Source organism: Bos taurus, chromosome 19 (genome assembly GCF_002263795.3).
Source record: "Bos taurus isolate L1 Dominette 01449 registration number 42190680 breed Hereford chromosome 19, ARS-UCD2.0, whole genome shotgun sequence".
Classification (NCBI taxonomy): domain Eukaryota; kingdom Metazoa; phylum Chordata; class Mammalia; order Artiodactyla; family Bovidae; genus Bos; species Bos taurus.
Genome location: NC_037346.1, coordinates 7,763,188 through 7,786,896, shown reverse-complemented (window position 1 = coordinate 7,786,896; position 23,709 = coordinate 7,763,188). Strand labels below are relative to the sequence as shown.

The window sequence follows — 23,709 nt, the reverse complement described above, 5'->3', positions numbered from 1 at the left end:
CAGTTGACTAAATTCGGACCCTACCTAGTGCTCAGGAGAAAAGGAATAAACGCCTATTATCCTCTTCCGCCGTCCTGCCCTGAACTGAATGGAATCTACTCCGCTCCGCGTTGCCCTTCAGAGTTCTGTCGCAGCCACTCCCACCAATAGGGGGCACTCGTTCATAGGCTCCCGGGGGCGGGCCCCGAGCACGCCTCTCGGTCGCCCGGTCGAGTCTCTCGGCTTCCGTTGCGCATCGAGCAAGATGGCAGCCTCCGAGACGGTTAGGCTACGGCTTCAATTCGATTACCCGCCGCCCGGCGCCCCGCACTGCACGTCTTTCTGGCTTCTCATCGACCTGAACGGATGCCGAGTCGTCACAGACCTCATCAGTCTGATCCGCCAGCGCTTCGGCTTCAGTTCCGGGGCCCTCCTGGGCCTCTACTTGGAGGGGGCGCTCTTGCCCCCCGCCGAGAGCGCGCGCCTGGTACGAGACAACGACTGCCTCAGGTGCGCGGGCGGGGCGGCGCGGCGGGGCCGGGCGCGCGCCTGCGCACGCCGGGGCGCCGCCGGCTCCGGAGGCCGCGGGGCTGAGGGGCCGGCTGGCGGGGGGCTGAGAGCGGCTCTTCTGTGAACCCGGGGGCCTCTGGCCGGTCTAGTCAGGGTGGGGGACCGAACGTGGAAAAGCCCCGGCCTGCTGTCTGGGCAGGGCCCGCGTCTCTTCCAGCCTCGGTTTGCCGAGCGCTTGCTCCGCCGGGCACCGTTGTTAGGTGCGCGGCGCGGGCCTGCCTCGGACTCGGCCTTGCCCTGGCGGCTCGCGGCCCCGAGCAGACACCAACAGGCGTGTCTTCTTCCCCAGGTGCGGTTTCTCCGGTCTCGGAGCGCCTGCCATACCGCCTGCGGGCCTAGTTCTCTGTCTCATTTGGGTTCAGTTAAATAGGTGTTTGGGATCTTTTGGCTTTGAATTGGGAAACCAAAGTTTTAAATATTCTTTTGGAAATTTAAAAAAAAAAAATGGCACTGAGATGAGTGTGAAGGTGCAGTTGTGTAAATTGCTCACTTGTGGCTCATATGTCTCAGTAAAATGGTAATTCAGTCGTTTTGTTACAGGAAGAGGGACCCCCTTCCAGGGCCCAAAACTGGGCTCTTGTCTAACAGTAGGAAATGAATTGTCCAAGGAGACACGTGTGCTGACAAAGCAAGAGATTTTATTGGGAAAGGGCACCCGGTGGAGAGCAGTAGGGTAAGGGAACCCAGGAGAACATTTCTGTCTCAGGGCTTGCAGTTCTATGGTGATGGGATTAGTTTCTGGGTTGTCCTTAGCCAATCATTCAGAGTCCTTCCTGGTGGTGCAGGCTTGTTCAGCCAAGAAGGGTGCCAGAGAGGATTCTGGGAGGTGGGCGGACAGGTAGTGTCTCCTTTTGACCTTTCCCAAACTCTTCTGGTTCAGTTTAGTTGCTCAGTCGTGTCTAACTCTTTGCGACCCCATGAATCACAGCACACCAGGCCTCCCTGTCCATCATCAACTCCCGGAGTTCACTTAAACTCATGTCCATCGAGTTGGTGATGCCATCCAGCCATCTCATCCTCTGTTGTCCCCTTCTCCTCCTGCCCACAATCCCTCCCAGCATCAGGGTCTTTTCCATTGAGTCAACTCTTCGCATGAGGTGGCCAAAGTATTGGAGTTTCAGCTTCAGCATCAGTCCTTCTAACGAACACCCAGGACTGATCTCCCTTAGGATGGACTGGTTGGATCTCCTTGCAGTCTAAGGGACTCTCAAGAGTCTTCTCCAACACCACAGTTCAAGAGCATCAATTCTTCGGCACTCAGCTTTCTTCACAGTCCAACACTCACATCCATACATGACCACTGGAAAAACCATAGCCTTGACTAAATGGACCTTTGTTGGCAAAGTAATATCTCTGCTTTTGAATATGCTGTCTAGGTTGGTCATAACTTTCCTTCCAAGGAGTAAGCGTCTTTTAATTTCATGGCTGCAGTCACCATCTGCAGTGATTTTGGAGCCCCCAAAATAAAGTCTGACACTATTTCCACTGTTTACCCATCTATTTCCCATTAAGTGATGGGACCAGAAGCCATGATCTTAGTTTTCTGAATGTTGAGCTTTAAGCTAACTTTTCCACTCTCCTCTTTCACTTTCATCAGGAGGCTTATTAGTTCCATGTTCCTTACCAGGACCTCCTGTCCTAAAACAACTCATGCAAATAGTTACTATGGTGCCTGGCCAGGGTGGGCGGTTTCAATCAGTGTTCTTCCCCTAACAGTTTCAGTTTGGATTCATATATTGGAATGATTTATTTAGGGCTTCTTTTTTTTTAATGTTAGATTTATTTATTTTGAAGGATGATTGCTTTACAATATTATGTTGCTTTCTGCCAAACATCAACATGAATCGGCAATAGGTATACCTATGTCCCCTCCCTCTTGAATCCCCCTCCACCTCACTCTCCCATCTCACCCCTCTAGGTTGTTACAGAGCCCCAGTTTGAGTTCCCTGTCATACAGCAAATTCCCCCTGGCTGGGTGTGTTACATATGGTAGAGTGTATGTTTCCATCCTCCTCTCTTCGTGCCTCCCACCCTCTCCTTCTTCCCCAACCCGACGTGTCCGTAAGTCTGCTCTTTATATCTGCATCTTCACTGCTGCCCTGCAGATAGGTTCATCAGTAGCATCTTTCTAGATTCCATATATTTGCGTTCATATATATTTGTTTTTCTCTTTCTGACTTACTGCACTCTGTATAATAGGCTCTTGTTCATCCACCTCTTTAGAACTGACTCAAATGCGTTCCTTTCTATGGCTGAGTAATAGTCCATTGTGTGTATGCAGATGAACATCTAGGGAGCTTCCGTGTCCTAGCTGTTGTAAATACTGCTGCAGTGAATATCGGGATACATGGGTCTTTTTCAGTTTTGGTTTCCTCAGGGTATATGCCTAGTGATGGGATTGCTGGGTCATATGGTGGTTTTATTCCTAGTTTTTAAAGGACTCTCCATACCATCTTCCATAGTGGCTGTATCAGTTTATATTCCCACCAACAGTTCAAGAGGTTTCTCTCTTCTCCACACCCTCTCCAGCATTTATTGTTTGTAGATTTTTTGATGATGGCCATTCTGACCAGTGTGAGATGATACCTCTTTGTAGTTTTGATTTGCATTTCTCTAATAATGAGCGTTGCTGAGCATCTTTTCATGTGTTTATTAGCCATCTGTGTGGCTTCTTTGGAGAGATGTCTGTTTAGGTCTTTTGCCCACTTTTTGATTGGGTTGTTTGTTTTTCTGGTATTGATTTATGAGTTGCTTGTATATTTTAGAAATTAATCCTTTGTTGTTTCATTTGCTATTATTTTCTCCCATTCTGAGCATTGAGTTTTCACCCTGTTTATAGTTTCCTTTGCTGTGAAAAAACTTTTAAGTTTAATTAGGTCCCATTTGTTTATTTTTGTTTTTCTTTCCATTACTCCAAGAGGTTGGTCATATAGGATCTTGCTGTGATATATGTCATAGAGTATTCTGCCTATGTTTTCCTCTAAGGGTTTTATAGTTTCTGGTCTTACATTTAGGTTTTTAATCTGTTTTGAGTTTATCTTTGTGTATGGTGTTGTAGTTTCACTCTTTTACATGTAGCTGTCCAGTTTTCCCAGCAGCACTTATTGAAAAGACTGTCTTTGCCCCATTGTATATTCTTGCCTCTTTTGTCAAAAACAAGGTACCCATAGGTGCCTGGGTTTGTTTCTGGGCTTTCTATGTTGTTCCATTGGTCTATATTCCTGTTTTTGTGCCAGTTCCAAACTGTCTTGATGACTGTAAATTTGTAGGATAGTCTGAAGTCGGGAAGGTTGATTCCTCCAGCTCCATTCTTCTTCTCAAGATTGTTTGGTTCCCTGGGATCGTCTGTGTTTCCGTGTGAATTGTGAGACTTTTGTTCTAGTTCTGTGGAGAATGCCATTTGTAGTTTACTAGGGCCCACACTGCGCCTGTAGGTTGCATTTGTAGTGCAGGCGCTTTCGCGATGCTCACCCCCCAGTCTAGGGGCACGGAGCGTCTCGCCATCTGTCTGTGTCATCTTTGATTTCTTCATCGGTGTCTTGCAGTTTTCTTTTATCTCCTTAGGCAGGTATATTCCTAGGTATTTCATTATTTTTGTTGCAGTAGTAAATGGAATTGATTCCTTAATTTCTCTTTCTGATTTTTCATTGTTAGTATATAGGAATGCAAGTGATTTCTGTGTATTAATTTTGTATGTACAAAATCAAGGCTTCTTATTAAAAGCTTCATTTACAGTGAAAAAAAATTAGAGTTGTGAACCAGGCTACTTCCTTGTGCTTGCTCTTTGTTGAATGTTGAATATTCGTTTTACCAGACTATGTCAGATTCATAGGATTTTTTCATAGCATCAGGGAATGTAATTTGGAACAGTTGCTGTATCTTTGAGTGCATGTTTGTATCTTTCTGTCTTTCTTATAAAAGCAGGAATACTATGATTTACTAATAATGTTTATTTCCAATGACAATTTGAAATAGTCCAGGTTTCAAAAAAAGTGTTTTTCTTTTTTATTAATTCTATTCTCTTTGCAATTCAGGGACTGTTTATTATAAATAATGCATCCTCTCCTGTTACGTTTACTTTCTGATCTCTCTCCTGCTTCATGAATTAATAACTTGCTGATAGCTAATTGCGGTTGTACTTCATTTAATGAAGCATCTGAAAATTAAACTCTTTATAATGAAGTTAGCAATGTCAAAAGCAAACTATGAAAGCTCCTGTAGGAAATAAGTACAGCACCAATGGCAGGCAGAATTCTTCCTAAACACCAAATGCACAGTTGCATGTGTCAAGAAATATCTCTGCAGCTGGCTTCAGAGGTAAATGGGGCAGACCTTAGGAAAAAGTTGAATTTGGAAAAGTCCTGTATGTTTTTGTGGTTTCATGTCCCCAGTCATTTGCTTGTCTTCCTCAGACAGACTCACTTTTCTTCAGAGCTACAGAAGAAAACAATCTCTTTTCTCAACGGTACCTAATATTTTTGGAGTAGAGCGAACTAGTTTTGTGTTTCTGTATATTATCTTGTGTCATGTGGACTGGATAATTATTCCACGTTTTGCTGCTAAGTGCAGATGGTTGAGAAAGGAGAGATCATTATGGAACACGAATGATCAGGGAATTCAGCAGTAACTGAAGGGTAGGTGGGGAAATGTTGGATGGCCCTGTATAGTTGTGGAGACGGAAGCAATATTAACTTGGTGAATTTGACCAGCAGAAGGGCTTTGTTGGGATTGCCAGGAGTGCTTAGAGAATTCTCATGAGGGAACATGGGGCCTGGTTGTGGGAATCATGAGAAATAAGCCTGGAGGCTCAAGAGCATCTCCACACTTGTCTGCTGCGGTCACTTCCTCACAGCCCTTTCTTTTGAACCCCCAGAAGCTGACTCCTCTGCCCCCAGGCTGCTGACAGTGGCCTCCTGAAGGCGGTCTCCATCTCCCCTGGGAAGAGGATGCACTCCCGTTGGCCTGGAGCCCCGTTAGTCTGCGAGGGCCGCTCTGATGAAATACCACAGGCTTAAGCAACCGAAAGTTCTCTCTCACTATTCTGGAGCCTGAAAAGATTAAGCTGTTGGCAAGTTTTGGTTTTTACTGAGGCCCCTGTCCTTGGCTCGTGGGTATTTCTCTTGCTGTGTCTTCACATGACCTTTTCTCTGTTGTCACAAAAAGGCACATGACCTGATGTCTCCTTATGTGTCCAAATTTTCTCTCTCATCAGGACACCAGTCACAGTGGACTAGGGCCCACTCTAATGGCCTTACCTTAATTTTATTACCTCTTCAAAGGCTCTGTCTCTAAATACAGTCACTTTAGAGTACTCTGGGTTAGGGCTTCACAGAAGAATTTTAAGGGGACACGATTTAGCCTATAACACTCCCTGAAGAGAGCTTCACAGGCTCTCTCTGTTGAAGAGTCATTCTGTGAGGAAACAAAGTGCCTTCTCTCCTCTGTCACTCTTTGACCCTGTGACATTTGATGCTTATTATTAAAATACAGAACGTTAGAGACGAGTTCTCATTTCATATTGCTGTGATCAGTAGCTCCTTGGATGGCCAGCCAAGCCCCTCTGACATGTCTGTGAGGCTGGCAGTGAGCGTGAAGAAGACAGTGTTTGAGCCAGACTGAGAGCAGTCTGGTTTCTGGAAATCTTGGATGCCAGAGAAGGCCCTTGCCATTAAGGCTGCTGCTCCTTGTGCAGCTCTGGGTCTCTTGATGCCAAATCTCATTTTGTGGCATGCTGATGGTTTGAGGAGTATAGAACACCGGGTGCTCTTGTCTGTCACCCTGCGCGTGCTTGTCTAATGCCCTCGGGTTTTCCCTGGACATACTGCTGTGGTGGATGTTCTTCTGTATCTTTGTGTACGTGAGCAATGACTCAGTAAGATCATTCCTAGAAGGGGTGCTATTTGGTCAAATGTTAAAATTTGATGAGTACTGTCAGGTTGGCCTCCAAAAAAGTTGTACAGGTCTGTATTTATGCCAAGAATATGTGGATTACCTCTGTTCAATATTGTGTGAAAGATAAGACAGGAGAGTGATTAAGAGATCAGGGTCTGGATTCAGAGCTCTGGATTCGAATTTTGGCTCTACGACTCATTAACTGTGTGCCCTTGCTCAGATGACTGACTTCTCTGTAGGTGGTGATGCCGGGGACAGATGGGACCCCAAGAGATTGCAGATTCCTGCGTACACCCACTTTTTTGAATTCACCTCCATTTGATGGGACAAGTTCATTAAAAACCCACCAACTCCTGTCCTCAGAAGACATTCATTTTATTAATACATTCATTGTATTAACAAAAATTAGAGCTGACATTTAGATAGCTCTTGCTCTTAGCCCAGCACTGCTGTAAACATATATGGTAGCTCATTGAGTACTATAATTATTACCCTCATTTTCACAGATGAGAAAAGTTGAAATAATGATATTTTAAACTTAACCGAAGGCAGAAGAAGATTTGAATTCAGTCCCTTTGGCCTTGGCAGGCAATGACTGGGGGGAGTGGGGAGGTGTCGGGCAGTACACATGGTCGTGTCTTTATTTATATATGATAGAATCCTCAGAGTGAACTTGCAGATTTAAAGGGAATCCCTTACATTTTAATTTTACCCAGTTTGCCTGGCAAAGAGTTTAGTGAACAGGGAGTCTGTCTTAAAAATTTCTTGGAATCAAAGACAGGTAACTATACAGGTAGTCTGTTTTCACTGGTAATTATACAGGTCGTTCACTTTTCTTTGTAAAAGGACAGCTTCATTCACTTCTGTTTGTAAGCAGACAGTTACATTTGTTGTCTGTGATCCAAGTGGAGAAATGAAGAGCATTGCCAGAAAAGTGCCCACCCTAATAAGAAGGGTAGCGGGCAAGTGAGCCGTTTCTCGTTCCCTGGCTGGCATTTAGTTTCTCAGTCTTTGTTCCAAACTGAAATTATCTTCAATAGCAGCAGATAGCAAGTCTGCAGCAGTCACAGGTTGAGTACCCACAGATCCTTGGTCTTGGGAATGGGTGAGGGGACGCTCAAGCTGCTCTGGAAGGCTCCTCTGAAAGCCAGGGGTCCTGCCTGCTGTGGATACAGCACGTGTGGAGTTTCAGTGAATTAATGAGCCGCAGTGACTGAACAGAAAGTCTTACATCTGTTTTCTTTTTATTTACTTATTTATTTTAATTGGAGGATAGTTACAGTATTATGACGGTTTTTGCCATACATCAGTTTGAATTGGCCACAGGTATACATGTGTCCCATACATGTGTCCCCCTCCACCTTGAACCCCCCTCCCACCTCTCTCCCCACCCTACCCTCTGGGTTGTCCCAGAGCACCGGCTTTGCGTGCCCTGCTTCACGCATCGAACGTGCACTGGGCATCTATTTTACATACGGTAATGTATATGTTTCAGTGCTGTTCTCTCAAATATCCCACCCTCTCCTTCTCCCACTGAGTCCAAAAGTCTGTTCTTTACATCTGTGTCTCTTTTGCTGCCCTGCATGTAGGATCGTTGGTAGCGTCTTTCTAAATTCCATATATATACGTTAATATACGGTATTTGTCTTTCTCTTTCTGACTTACTTCACTCTGTATAATAGGCTCCAAGTTCATCCACCTCATTTGAACTGACTCAGATGTGTTCCTTTTTATAGCTGAGTGATATTCCACTGCAGTATGTATGACAGCTTCCTTATCCACTCATCTGCCAGTGGACACCTAGGTTTTTCCATGTCCTGGCTATTGTAAACGGTGCTGCTATGAACACTGGGATACACGTGTCTCTTTCACTTCTGGTTTTCCCGGGTTGTATCCTCAGCAGTGGGATTACTGGGTCGTATGGCAGTTGTATTCCCAGTTTTTTTTTTTTTTTTTAAGGAATCTCCACACTGTTCTCCATAGTGGCTGTACCAGTTTGCATTCCCACCAATGATGTAAGAGCATTCCCTTTTCTCTATAGCCTCTCCAGCATTTATTGTTTGTGGACTTTGTGATGATGGCCATTCTGACCGGTCTGAGATGATACCTCACTGTGGTTTTGATTCGCATTTCTCTGATAATGAGCGATGTTGAGCATCTTTTCACGTGTCCGTTGGCCATCTGTGTGGCTTCTTTGGAGAGATGTCTGTTTAGGTCTTCTGCCCACTTTTTGACTGGGTTGTTTCTTTTTCTGGTATTGAGCTGCATGAGCTGTGTGTATATTTTGGAGATTAATTCTTCGTCAGTTGTTTCGTTTGCTGTTATTTTCTCCCACTCTGAGGTCTGTCTTTTCACCTTGCTTATAGTTTCCTTCGTTGGGCAAAAGCTTTTAAGTTCAACTGGGTCCCATGTGTTCATTTTTGTTTTTCTTTCCATTACTCCAGGAGGTGGGTCATGAAGCATCTTGCTGTGATTTATGTCATAGAGCGTTCTGCCTATGTTTTCCTGTAAGAGTTTTATAGTTTCTGGTCTTACATTTAGGTCCTTAATCCATTTTGAGCTTATTTTTGTGTGTGGTGTCAGAAAGTGTTCTCGTTTCACTCTTTTACATGTAGTTGACCACTTTTCCCAGCACCACTTGTTGACGAGATTGTCTTTTCTCCATGATATGTTTTTTTGCCTCCTTTGTCAAAGATAAGGTGTCCATAGGTGCGTGGATTTCCTGCATCTATTTTCAAAGTGTGATGAAAAGTTTGGTACTAATTATCATCTCAGAATTCAAACCTGAATCATTGCATTGCTACAAGTGAAAACAAATCGATCAAAGATGTGATGGAAAGTTCCGTATCCGTCAAGTTCCTCAGTTGTTCTTAGATTCACAGTATGCCAGACTAGCTTTTGCCAGTTTAAGGGTTACTTCCTTGCTGCTAGGTGCTGACGTCCACAGCTGAGAACAGCAGGCAATGAGTTTTTATTATGTAAGTCCCTGCTATTTCAGAGTTTTATTTCTCTCTGTGTCCTCCTTCTGGTGTCAGTAGCTTTTATTTTATCTTTATGTGTATGTGTCTGTATATTTGTGTATTCTGAAGAATAACGGAGGATTTTTTTCAACTACCACATTGAGATAAATCCATAGGATTAATGTACCTTCAAAAATATAAAGAATGCTTATAATCTATTTTATTACTCACTGGTTGTACTTTATTTTCAAATATGATTGTCTGCATTGTTCCCTGGTCACTAAAAGTACTTGATGAAAGGTACAGCTGTATGTAAATATATTGAAAGAATAATGTTTGTTTTTAGCAGGCATTTTTAAACACCCACTGTGTGCTTGACATTGGTGACGCTCACTGAGGTTTCTGTCACTCTGGCTGTGCATATTAGAATTAACTGTCGCCAGTCCATGGAGGAACAGAATTCCTTTACTACAGTAAAGTGCTGTTGGGTGAACTGTGTATTAGAGTTCTCCAGAGAAACAGAAACAATATGAGCTGACACAGACATGAGCTGTAGATGTAGAAAAGAGGTTTTCAGTAAGGACTTGGCTCATGAGATTATGGAAACTGAGAAGTCCCAAGATCTGCAGTTGGCAATCTGGAGACCGGGGAAAGCTGATGATAAAGTTCCAGCCCAAGTGCAAAGGCCTGAGAACCAGGAAAGCTGATGGTATATTTCAGTCTGATTCCTAGTCTAAACGAAGAGACATTCTTCTGGTGTCCCAGCTGAAAGATAGGCAGGGGGTGGCAATTCCTCTTGCTCAGCCTTTTATTCTGAGTCCCATTCATATTGGGACCGTCTGCTCACAAAGGCGGGCTTCCCAGTGGCACTGGTGGTGAAGAATCCGCCTCCCAATGCAGGAGACTAAGAGATGGGAGTTCGATCCCTAGGCTGGGAAGATCCCCTGGAGGAGGGCACAGCAACCCATTCCAGTATTCTTGCCTGGAGAATCCCATGGACATAGCAGCCTGGTGGGCTACAGGGCATAGGGTCACGAAGGGTTGGGCACAACTGAAGCGACTTAGCACACACACATGCTCACAAAGGCAGTCAGTCTATTTAGTATACAAATTCAGATGTTAATCTCATTCTGAAACACCCCTCCACACACACCCAGAACAGTGTTTAACCAAATATCTGGGTACCCCAGGGCCTATTGACCAATCTGGGGTCAATAGGGTCAGATTGAAAGTGAAAGTCAGTCATGTCTGACTCTTTGCAACCCCATGGACTATATATAGTTCATGTAATTCTCTAGGCCAGAATACTGAAGTGGATACCTGTTCCCTTCTCCAGCACATCTTTCCAACCCAGGGATTGAACCCAGTTCTCCCACATTGCAGGTGGATACTTTACCAGCTGAGCCAAGAGGGAACCCCAGGAATACTGGAGTGGATAGCCTATCCCTTCTCTAGGGGATCTTCCTGACCCAGGAATTGAATCGGGGTCTCCTGCATTGCAGGCAGATTCTTTACTGACTGAGCTATCCAGGGAAGCCAGGTTGATACATGAAATTAATAATCACCAAATGTTATAGAATTTTATAATGGCTGTCAGTACAGTTTAAAACATGTTCAGTGTTTCCCTAAATTCAAACAAAATAAAAATGAAATCTGATTTAAAAAAATAGCTTACAACTAAAAACAAAACGGGTAATCAGCATTGTCACCATTTAGGGTAGGCACATAACATAGTGGAAAGGTTGTGAACTTTGGGATTAGACAAACAAGCTTGAGTTACATTTCTGTGACTTACTGGCTGTGGATCCTGGGCAGTTACTTGTATGAACTGTAATTTGGTGATCAGTTTTAAAATGAAAAGAAACCTACTTCATGATGGTGTTTAGATGAAAGAAAATCTAATGTTAGGATGCAGTAGATGATCAGTAAATAAAACTAGTTATTTGAAAGTTGACCATAAGTGACGCCATAGATCATTTTGTTAAAAAGAGCCTTTTATCTTGAAGTGATTTGACCTTTATTTCATTGCCTGATGTACTCATGTTAGAGTATAACTATGTCCTGGAGACATGCTTATGAATTACTAAAGCTTTCTCTCTTGTTCTTTTAACAGAGTTAAATTAGAAGAGAGAGGAATTGCTGAGAGTCCTGTAACAGTTAGTAATGGGGATAGTATTCGTTTATCACCTAGAAAAGCAAAGAAGCGGGCATTTAAGTTGGACGAAGATGAAGAAACTGAACTAGATTACAGAAATTCAAAGAAGCATTGGAAGAGGCATGAGAACAATAACAGTGAGAAGACCTTGGATTTAGAACCGAAAGCCACCACAGACCAGAGTGTGAGTAAAAAAAACAAGAGGAAAAACAAAGCCATGTGTGATGCAGTGGAGGTTGATGATGGAGAGACTGAAAAAAAACTGCCAAAGAAAAAGGAGAAACGTGAATATAAAAAACATGCCAAGACTCCCAAGTCTTCTAAAGCACAGTCTGTGAAAGAGTGGACCATCCAGAAGTGCAGCCCTAAAGCTCTTCCTGCTAGAAACAGCCTTGTGAAAGCCAAAAGGAAAGGTGGCATGGTCGTCCGTACAAAAGACAGTCCTGATTCCTCCTCAGAGTCTGAGTCTTACCACGAATCAACCAGTGATGGTCTCAGCAACGTCATCTTGGAGGTCAGACATTCCTCAGAGAAAATCTCGACTGACGTGTCAAAGGAGGGATCCTCTGTGAAAACCACAGCTGCAAACAAAGTGGCTCCAAAAACTGGTTTTACTTCTGTCCCTGTCAAGGGCAAGACCTCCAGAACATCATCATCTAGTTCAGACTCTAGTTCAGAGTCAGACGATCAATGCGTGATGCCAAAAAGCACCCCAGAGTGTACTGCAGAGTTCTTAAAAACTGTAGGCCTCTTTGTGGGAAGAAATTGTCCAGGGCCATCATCACAGGCTCCAAACACCGCTGGATGGAAGCAGTCGGACCCAAACAGTGGCAGTCGGACCCAAACAGTCCTCTGTCCTCCTCCCAACGTGACTCTCCCCGCCAGTTTGGGAAGAGGTTGGGGTAGAGGAGAGGACCTTCTTTCCTGGAAGGGAGCGAGGGGCCGGGGTATGCGGGGGAGAGGTCGAGGACGAGGGCATGCTGTTCCCTATGTTTTAAATAGAAACGCCGACTATCAGAAGCAACAGCAGTTGAATGAAATGGTGACAAACTCATCTACCATCATCCAGGTAAGTATTACTGTGAGCTCATGTCTTCCCCTTTCCTCGTGTTGTGTGTCTGGAGTTGATGTCGGGGTTCACGTTTTCTCACCAGTAACGAAATCTCATGACTAATACTGTTTTTCAGAATCCCATAGAGACACAAAAGAAGGACTACAGTCTCTTACCACTGTTAGCAGCTGCCCCTCAAGTCGGAGAAAAGATTGCATTTAAGGTATATATTTAAAAAACAACAACAGTTAACAACAAAAGAGTTTGTTCCTCTTCCCAATAAACTTATTCATTAGCACATTAGGTTACATTTGTATTTATAAATTAATATAATTTATGTTAATAAAATTTAATGAATTATTAAACTAATTTATATTTATTAAAAACTCTTCCTGAATCATTATCTTTCATGTTCTCTTGCCAAGCATGTAGTAGGTGCCCAGTAATTATTTTCCGAGTGAATAAAAATGGCTCAGCCTGATGTCTGGAACACAGCAAGTGCTCAATAAAAAAAAGGCTCTACATGTCACCTCCAAACCTCCCAAAACCCCCCAAAGAACCTTTCCTACTTGAACCCCTGCTTTGCTACAGGCCCTTGGTAGGGCTTCCTGAGTGGTGGAGTAAGCACCCAAACATGGCATGCTTTGTTTTCTCAGGAGTAAGGAAAAGGAAACACGGGGTATCTGTATTTGTGAGTTTTTTTCTTCTTTTTTAGCTTTTGGAACTAACATCCAATTATTCTCCTGATGTCTCTGACTACAAGGTAAGGGTCTTTATTTACAAATAACCAAATGTCAGTACATTAAAGAAGCTAAAATCATGTTTGATACTGCTAATTACAGATAACAGATTTTTACGGAGTAAACAGTGCCATAAAGTAGAAAATAAAAATATTATCAAAATGTAAACTTTTTAATAATATCACTTTGAAGTCTCCCAGTGTTACTTTTCTTAATACCTAGGAGGAATATAGAATGAGAATAACAAATTTTTTTTTACTCAGTTTTTTCTAATCAGCTTAGATACACAAAGTTATTTGAGTATCCCTCCCCATGATCCTCATCTTTGAAAGGAAATAAAATAGCTCTTAGTCAGAAAGGGCTTCCCAGATGGCTCAGTGGTAAAGAATCTATCTGCCAGTGTAGGAGATGCGGGTGATATGGGTTCAGTCCCTGGGTCGGGAAGATCCCCTGGAGTAGGAAATGGAAGTCCACTCCGGTGTTCTTGCCTGGAGAATCCCGTGGACAGCGGAGCCTGCCGGGTGAGCACGCACGCACAGACTCAGCCAGAAAATTTGATTATTTTCGGCATGGGGATCTATTTCGTATATTTATGAATTCCTATTGGTTCAGTCAGTTCAATGCCTCAGTCGTGTCCGACTCTGCAATCCCATGCATGGACTGCAGCATGCCAGGCTTCCCTGTCCATCATCAGCTCCTGGATCTTGCTCAAACTCATGTCCCTTGAGTCGGTGATGCCATCCAACCATTTCATCCTCTCTCGTCCCCTTCTTCTGCCTTCAGTCTTTCCCAGCATCAGGGTCTTTTCCAGTGAGTCAATTCTTCACATCAAGTGGCCAAAGTATTGGAGTTGCAATAAATATTTAGGACTGATTTCCTTTAGGATGGAGTGGTTGGATCTTGCAGTCCAAGGGACTCTCAAGAAAGAGTCTTCTCCAACACCACAGTTCAAAAGCATCAATTCTTTGGTGCTCAGCTTTCTTTATAGTCTAACTCTCACATCCATACGTGACTACTGGAAAAACCACAGCTTTGACTAGACGGACCTTTGACGACAAAGTAATGTCTCTGCTTTTTAATATGCTGTCTAGGTTGGTCATAGCTTTTCTTCCAAGGAGCAAGTGTCTTTTAATTTCATGGCTGCAGTCACCATCTACAGTGATTTTGGAGCTCAAGAAAACATTGTTTCCCTATCTATTGGCCATTGTTTCCCCATCTATTTGCCATGAAGTGATGAGACCGGATGCCATGATCTTCGTTTTCTGAATGTTGAGTTTAAGCCAACTTTTTCACTCTCCTCTTTCACTTTCATCAGGAGGCTCTTTAGTTCCTCTTTTCTTTCTGCCATAAGGGTGGTGTCATCTGCGTATATGAGGTTATTGATATTTCTCCTGGCAGTCTTGATTCCAGCTTGTGCTTCATCCAGCCCAGCATTCCTATTGGTTCCTATGATCTAATATGGTTTCTTTTGCCTTACCAGTTAACCACAGGTAATTCACACATATTATCCTTGGAATTTCCTCATTTAATATTTGTGTGGGACTTCATACTGGCATATGAACTTCATCACAGTTCAGCAAAAGTGTGACTCAGTGGGATTATAGAATTACATGTTTTCTTCCCTTTCTTACCCATTCAAAATTTTGTTAAAATCTTGTTAAAATGCATACTTTCTTATTTTGATGTGCGATTCAGAATGTAAGTCCATTTTTAAAGGAAATAATCGATAATGTTAACATAGTAATATAGATAAGGTACAACGGTGAATCAATCTGAACTGATACCTTGGAAGTCTTTTAAAATCGTGTTAAGAATCTTTGTTCAAAAGCAGGCTAGAAGAAGAATCAGTTCACGGAGAGATTTGGTTGGTTAGTTCTGGGTAATTGGTGTATTTCCATCTTTTCATCTTAGTTCCTTAATATAGGTGACCACATAACTTATCATCTACATCAGAACACTTGCAAATGAAAAGGATTACTATTGTATTGATAATTTATATTGAAGGGAAACATAAATGGACCTGTCTTGGGCAGACGAGGATGTTTTTTCACCCTACTACAGATGATTAATTTAATTCTGCAGTATGTGAGGAAATGGAAATAAACCTGGAATTTATATGTCCCACAACCTGTATCAGTCATTGATTCTAGATGATACAGATTTTTAAAATGCGTATTAAATAGATGTTGGTCATTACAGTTATTTTGGAAAGCTGTTTGCCACTTTGTTTCCAGTATTTTTAGGACTTTTTTGAAGTTGCTTTCCAAACCATTTCAAGAGTGAAAATCAGTGTTACTTTTTTGCTTTGATGTCAAATGCTGTTATCCAGCTAGATCATTAGCTTTATTCATTAAGCTTGTCTTTAAAAGTCAAAGCTAAAAAATAAAAATAAAATAAAATAAAATAAAAGTCAAAGCTATCTTCAAAGAATGTAGTCTCCCCAACCCCCCCGACCCTGTCTAATATGTATCCATGGGATTTTAATTTATGGAGGTGACTGAGTGATAACACAGCAGAGTCAGTGCTACTGAAGAGAGGAATTTATTATTTACATTTCCCAAGAGAAAGGAGAAGGCCACGCCAGGCAGGACTCCAGGTGCCAACAGCTGGCTGTGCCCGGGAGGCGGGGGCAGGAGTGAGATGCTTCCATCCGGGCCTCCTTGGGGTTGGAGGGCAGGCTGGTTTGGATAACTAGAGGCTGTGGGCTCTAGGGCTGTTCCTAGCTGTGTAGCGCCTGCACCAGGGATGATTTAGACCAGAGAAATGTGGCCTGCTGTGGGAGTTAAGTTTCAAATACATGTTGACTTATTTAAAAATTTTTTGTTGAAATAAAATTCTCATAAAACTCACCATCTTAACTATTTTTAAGAGGTTTTAGCACATTCGTCATATTTCACATGTTGGTTTTTGACTTGGACTTTTATTTTTGAAAGGAAGGAAGAATATTAAGCCATAACCCGGAGACCCAGCAAGTAGACATAGAAATTCTTTCATCCTTACCTGGTGAGTCTTCTAGAAAGATATTTGAAAGCGTAGGCTCTTCACCTCCGCACTGGTTTCTGAATAGCTTCTATGCGCAGGAGCCGCTGTCTTCCTTGGCCGCCCTGGTTATGGTGCCCTCTGCTGCCTCCGTCAGCGCAGAGGGCCTGGGGGTGGGCCGTGCGGCGCTTCGGCTAGTGGGGTTTCGTGTCTGCTGAGAGTTGTTGGGTTTGTTCCCCAAACTGTTAGGCACGTTGTTCTTATTATTGTAACCATGTAATTTCATAAAATTACATAAATTAATGAAAATTGATGGCAAAAAAAATTGTCTATGAAACAAATTGAATGGTGACTCAGGATTGTTGCTGAAAATTTTGCTTTTGAATTACATGTGATGGGTTAGCTATAAGAGTTTGGGAGGAATTTGATAAAAATCTGAGAAGATTCTGCACTTAAATTGTGTTGCTAATTTTATATTCTTGCGTCCACTTAAAAAACAAAAACAAAAAACCTCGTGACTTTTCCTGGCAGTTGGGTGGTTAAGCCTCCATGCTCCCAGTGCAGAGCGTGTGGGTTTGATCCCTGGTGGGAGAACTAAGATCCTCCATGCTGTGCGGCATGACCAGAAAACCAAACAAAACCCCTCAAAACTCAAAAACTGGAAATTGCATATATGCATTAGGGATAAAGTTTATAAAAGAAAGACAGCTCCAGTCAGTGACTCATAAGACCTACTAGCTCTGTTTGAAAAGGTTGGCAAATGAATGTACTTCTCTGTGTTAAATCAAAATAAAATGTCAGAAATATAAGTGTAGTCACACTCTCATGCATTATTTTAAATGGTTCCCTGCGTTATGCCTGAATCACCCCACCCATTTTTAGTTCTGAAACCCTGGAATAACAGGGCTTTTGTTGTGTATGGCTTAACTTGGGTTGTGTTTGCAGGGGTCCCTGGCCAGAGATTAGAGGCGATCCCTTTTTCTTTAGCAGACTGCAAGGAATTAATTATTTTCTGTTCATGTTTAAATAAGATAGTAAAAGAGTCAAGACAGTAGTATGTAAGAATCATTCAAAAAGATTTTTCAGGGGATTCCCTGGTGGTCCAGTGGTTAGGGTCTGACGCTTTCTCTGCTGGGGCTCAATCCCTGGTTGGGGAACTAAGATCCTGCAAGGTGTGAGGGCACCCAGAAAAAACACAAACAAAAAACCTTACACTGGTTTTCCAGCTCTCTTCTGGTTAGATTTCATTTGAAGAAATCCTCCTTAGGAATGTTGGACAGAGGTTTGTCCGTGGTCAAATTCTGTGGACACAGCCTGATCACTTCTTGTCAGGTGATTGACAGTGATGATATCCAATTAGAACTTTTGTTTTGGGGAGCATCAGGGAACACTTGATCTGTTTTGTAGCAGAAATACAGGTAGTCCTCACTTTGCATAGTTCTAATGAATTTCAGTTTCCATGGTTTTGTTACATAGAACAGTCTCCAGTGACACTGGTATATTAACTCTTCTTTTTAAAAATATTTGTTTATTTCTTTGACTGCGCTAGGTCTTAGTTGTAGATCTGAGTTGCAGGATCTTCAGTTGTAGCGTGTGGGGTCTAGTTAGCTGACCAGGGGTCACACCTGGGCTCCCTGCATTGCGAGTGTGGCGTCTTAGCCACTGGACCCCCAGGGAAGCCCCTGTTAGCTGTGAGTGAATGTGTGAAGTACCACCAGCTCCCCAGCCCACGGATCACTGCCCAGTCACGGTGCCCATTGCGATCAGTGACCCGTCGCCTTACCTCTTTCACTGTTTGGCAGTGGGTCGCGGCGCGTGTTACCCAGTCCCCACACCATAGCCCAGTGTGTGTTGTGGTGCCTCCTGGTCTCAGTGATAAACCCACGTGTCACTTTACAAAGTGGGAATTGAAATAGGGACTTGGCCAACAAAAATGAAAGCATGACAAAGAAACAAAAAGTGATGATGCTAAAAGTAACATCCAAATTGAATTTAAGTGAAATCATAGAAGAAATAGCTCACTGTGGAAATGCTGACTTTGAGCTTTCTGTGAACTTCTTGACATCAGTGAGGAAAGTGGTCATGATGAAAGGAATAAGGATGTCCTAGAAATTACATCAGCAAAAAAATGAACAAAACTGTGAAAAAGAAACTCTCAGATCTATCTCATAACATTCAAAACTCAAAGGATAACTTGCTGGAAGTGGACCCAAACAGAAGGGAGTGTGACAGCTGTGCCAGGCATGGAAAAGATCCTCGCTCTGCACTGTGGTCAGACGGCAAGGGGGCGAGCGCTGATCAAACCACCTGGGATATGTGTGGACACAGAGCATTCTCTAATTCTCATTTTTTCTGTTTTAAATTAGGTCAGTATCCTACATAAATAGCAGTTTTACTGTGTTTTCATTTCCCTATACAGTAAAGGTTTGAATGTTCTGACAAATTTTGAAGATCATGAGACAGTCATAAGTTTCCCCATTGGTTAAGATTGTTTTGCATGATTTCAGCTTGTGTGGTCATTTTTATAGCCCCACCCTACCATATAAAATGAAGACTGCTGTGTTACCAAGGAAGCATGTATAATTTCTGCAGACATAGCAAGATACAAGAATTTTGCAGAATTCACATTACCTTCTCTTGTTGAAACAAACCAGTTCTGGGGGGGGGTGGGGATTATCTTGTGGTCACACATGCTTTTCTGGGATTGCTAGTGCTAGTGTATCAGCTCCCTTCTTTTCTGTGAAGGGAGGATGGTCACTGACGAGTGCCTGAGAAGCCCGTCTGCTGACACAGGCTTCACAGCATCTCCTGTCACTGAGCACTCCATGCTTTCCTGTGTGCACCAGCCTCCACGTCAAGGGACACTTCGTTTGTGGTGGTTTTTCTAATGATATGAACTCCCTGTAGAGGAACTTTTTCACTACTGGGAAATGACTTATTGTCTCTCCTTCCTACCGTCTGGTTTCAGCCATGAAAGAACCTGGGAAATTTGATTTGGTTTATCACAACGAAAATGGAGCTGAGGTAGTGGAGTACGCGGTGACGCAGGAGAAGAGGGTAGGCGTGCTTCTCTTTTCGGGATTGCTGGGCTATCCTTTCACTTGACTGGCTGCTGGTGGGCTGGAAGGTGACACTGCAGCTTCCTGCATTGCCTGCATAAAATCAGAGAGGGTCCCAGCCTTGGAGGGGGGTCTCCAGACGTCTCCACCACGTCTCCTTACAGTCACTACTACCTCCCAAGAGTTACCATGATTCTGACTTAGAACAGTGCAGATAATTTTGAAGAATGACATGCAATGATGAATCTGTCTTCTGATTTTGTTTAAGTCCTTAAATTGCCATTTTAGGAAGTATATGGTTTAGAGCTTTGTTGGCAGCCAGACTTCCAGAGATGCTGGAATGGCTGCCTCATTAGAGTATGGTAGCATTGAAGTGAATAGAATTTATATTTAAGAAACCGCTTCTTAAGGTGTTTATATTTGAAATGTTATGATATTATTCTGAAGTTTTAGTATTGCAAAGTCACGTTTTATCTGAAATATAAACTTGTGGAAACCCTAACCAGACTGTATGTTTTGCTTTGTCTTTAGGATAGATGACACTCAGGGATTTACTCCAAAAGCACATTTTTAGGGTCTGTGGTAGGCCCTGCAGATTTGGCCCCGTATCCCGTACTTCTTTATTTGCAATATATGCAGCCCCACTTTTTTGTTGAAATGTATTCTTGGAAACTACACTGGAAAATTAAATGTTGGAGGCTTTCCTCTTGGAGGCCTGAAGTAGGGCCTGTAATTACGTTTTTGGACACTAGATGGCTCTCATTATTCATCCAGATGGCCTTCATTAGCTTTGCTTTCTCTTGGTAAAATGTGAAATAACTCCTCTGTTTTTAGGCAGCACAGGAAAAGAACCATAGAGCTGAATGAAAGGGCATCAGCAGCCTAGTGATAACCCTCTGGGCCGTATCTGCCTCCCAAGAAGTCTGCAGACTGCCTGTCCATAGAGACTGGTTGGGCAAATCCTTCTGACTCCTTGGTAACCAGCTGGTACCACCCGGCCCCAGCCCATGCTCTAAATCAAAGAAAGAGGAAATATGTTTAATATAAAATTTAGCTGTGTTCTAGGTAAACAAGGCCTTCTACCTTAGTTGAACTGAATTTACTGGGACTCAAATTACTTCCAGTCCTCAAGCATTCTTTGCAAATGGAAATTGAAGTTTTTAACTGACTAAAATTCATATGACCTCAAAATGACGTCTCTAAACTGAATATTTTCTGTTTTTCCTCAGATAACCGTTCTTTGGAGAGAGTTAATTGATCCAAGACTGATTATTGAATCTCCGAGTAACACATAAAGTGTGGAGCTTCCCTGAGTATGACCTCTCCACCTCGTGGTTTATAAATGTCTTATTTGTGAAAGTGACTATAACCTGAACTGTTTTTTTTTTAAAAGAAGATTTGTGAGTTGTATGCATTTTCGGTTATCTTCCATTTGCTGCATAGGAAAAAATCTACCTCATCATTTAAAAGAACATGGGTGTTGCTTTTGTAGATCTTTTTTTTTCCAGGCTTAATCTTAGTAACAAAATTTACAACAAGACATTCCTTCAGGCATCATTTATAAAAACAATACGTACGGTTTCTTCTCCTTTTTATTTTTTTCAACCATCAAGTAGCTTATCGTCAGTAGGAGTTTGTAATACCAAATACAGAAAGTGCTGTATATCTTGTCTCAGTAAGTTTTATTAAGTAACGTTTTAAAACATGAAAGCATGTTACTTGACTTAATTTTTTAAAATTTAAGTTGTTCCATTCAACGTGGAACATCTTATACATTTCAAGTGTTTTATACTTGTGATTGTCAGGAGTTAACCAGTAGCTGGGTTTGTTACAGGCAATGAGTTAAGGAATCCTTTCACACTTTTCTCACCTTTAAGATGAAGGATTCTCAGGGCCTGTGGAGAGCAGTGAAAATAAGTCTGTGTGCCTGGGGAAGAACTGGGGCCCTACTCGAGGGGGTGGATTCACTGTGAGCTCAGGCCAGGGTGACCCGCCCAGCCACTCGATCCCGGGCGCCTGGCTAAGTGTGCTGTGCTGGAGTGAGGGTCTTGAACAGAAACTTCCTTTTCTGTTATTATTCAACACAAAGCTAAAAAAGGCTGAAATATATACTGTGAAAATTGTTTTAACAAAACATCAGATCCCTCCTTTGGCTTTGCAGATTTTTAAATAAAATCATATTGAACTCAACTTTCCTGCTGAGTCATCTTGTTTGGGTTTTGCAGATTGTTACCTTGTTTTATAATAATGCAGAAGATTAAAATTTTCTGTAACAAGGTTTGCCTTGACTAGAGACTCTGATGTCGCAAGGTCTAGTTCTGTGGAGTTCACTAGATCTGGGAGCAACTGGATCAAAGGAAATGTTGTCTACTTTTAAGTTGCATGACATTGATGTGCATCAAAGTTGGTATTTACTGATTTTTAAACGAGAAGTATGACTCCAGAAAGAGTGAGATTAACGTGAATGATGGAATCCTGGTTCTGGGGTCCTGGTGTAAACATGCTTTCTTTCCAGGGTTTAGAAAACAAGACAAATGGTAAAGGCCAACGGGTGCGTGAAAACAGTGCTCAGCACCACTGGTCATCAGGGAAGTCAAAACCACAGCGAGACGCCACCTCGCACCTGTTGGGGTGGCTCCCGCCAAAAACACAAGAGATAATCACTGTTGGAGAGGGCGTGGGGAAAAGGAAACCCCTGTGCGCCATTGGTGGGAATGTAGATTCACTATGCAGAACAGTATGGAGGCGCCCCCTGATTTTTTTTTTTAATTAACAATAAAACTATCATATGATCCAGGAGTTTCACTTCTGGGTATTTATCCGAAGAAAACAAAAACACTGACTTAAGAAGATTGCTGTATCCCCATATTCATTGCAGCATTATCTACAATAGTCAAGACACAGAGTCAGTGATACCCACGGATGGATGAAGAATGGATGAAGTGGTGTGTGTGTATACATACATTATTCAGCCATAAGAAAGAATGAAGTCTTGCCATTTGTGATAATATGGATGGATCTTGAGGGCATAATGCTAAATGAATTAAATCAGACAAAGACAAATACTACATGATCTCACCTATCGAATTTCAAAACAAAGATATAAAGAACAGATGGGTGGTTGTCAGTGGCATGGGCTGAAGGTAGGCAAAATGGTAAAGAAGGTCAGAAGTATAAACTTGGAGTTATAAGTGCTGGGGTACAATATACAGTATGGTATCGATAATAATACTGTATTGCATACTGCATTTGAAAGTTGTTCAGAGAGTAGATCTTACAGGTTCTCATCACAAGAAAAAAATGTTACTGTGGTGACTAGACTTTTTGTGGTGGTCATTTTGCAATGTATGTAAGTATTGAATATGTTATACTCATGAAACTAATGTTATGTGTCAACTAGACCTCAGTTTAAAAATAAAAAAGACCTCAGGATATCTTTTCTTTGGATTATAATCAGTTCATGAGTCACCTTTTCCTCTGTGGTGGTGGTGGTCAAAGTGAATAGCAGGCCTCCAGTCTTGGTATCAATGTAGGGGGTCATTACCTGCATTTTGAAAAATGAAATAGGATAGAAAAATAAATTTCAGTTTGCTTTATGAAAGAAACAATTTACATATACCCATGTGTGCCCTGGATCATCATGTACAGAATTATCCCGGGAGTGAGAGGGAAGAGGAGAGGTGAGAATGTAGGCAAAAAGTCCATGCTTAGGACCGAATCCGCCTCACTGCGCCTTGACTCGTGGTCCAGAAACAGTTTTGTTTTTAGTATTTATTTATTTGGCTTAGTTGCATCATGAGGGGTCTTCCTCGCAGTATTTGGACTCTAGTTGCAGCACGTGGGCTCCGGAGTACACAGGCTCAGTACTTGTGGCGTTGGGGCTCAGTTGCTCCACAGCACGCGGGATCTTAGTTCCCTGACCAGGGATCGAACCCACATCCTCTGCATTGCAAAGTAGACTCTCTACCACTGCTCTACCGGGGGAGTCCCAGAAGCACAGTTCTTGATGCCAGTCAGTATTATTCTAGGATTATTGTCTGGGCTCAAAATAGGGACTCTGCTAACTCTTCTCAACTCAGTATCGAATAAGTTGCCAAAGACCACCCAACAGAAGAGGGAGAGCCTAGTGTCGTTTCAGAGCAGGATGACGGCCGTCCCTGAAGCGGCTCCGTCTTGGCCTGAGTGCTCGCCCCCCTGCTGCCTTTGTCCTTGGGAGCTCATATGAATCTGGCTAATTGCCTTTCTGGCCCCACGACCCAGTTTCGTCCATCTTCAGGCTGTCCACTCACTATTAAGTTCATTAAGTTCTCTTTTTAAAAAATCA

At 42.6% G+C, this 23,709-nt stretch overlaps 1 protein-coding gene across 2 annotated transcripts; it reads left to right on the top strand.

Annotated features, from left to right (window-relative positions):
* The first annotated feature begins 220 nt into the window (after positions 1-220).
* Positions 221-21,575, top strand: COIL (coilin). 2 transcript variants are annotated; one of them, NM_001038512.2, is given in 7 exon segments: positions 222-489; positions 11,515-12,625; positions 12,744-12,830; positions 13,323-13,370; positions 16,281-16,350; positions 19,295-19,383; positions 20,615-21,571. In NM_001038512.2, coding segments are annotated over 7 exon segments (1,716 nt in total). In that variant the 5' UTR covers positions 222-244; the 3' UTR covers positions 20,681-21,571.
* Positions 21,576-23,709: the final 2,134 nt, after the last annotated feature.

Bases quoted from the DNA above. Each gene is read 5' to 3' on its own strand.
- COIL (XM_005219862.5), top strand. From the start codon at position 245: ATGGCAGCCTCCGAGACGGTTAGGCTACGGCTTCAATTCGATTACCCG. The intron at 490-11,514 runs GTGCGCGGGCGG...TTCTTTTAACAG, and splicing joins CGAGACAACGACTGCCTCAG to AGTTAAATTAGAAGAGAGAG. The intron at 12,831-16,280 runs GTATATATTTAA...TATTTTTGAAAG, and splicing joins GAGAAAAGATTGCATTTAAG to GAAGGAAGAATATTAAGCCA.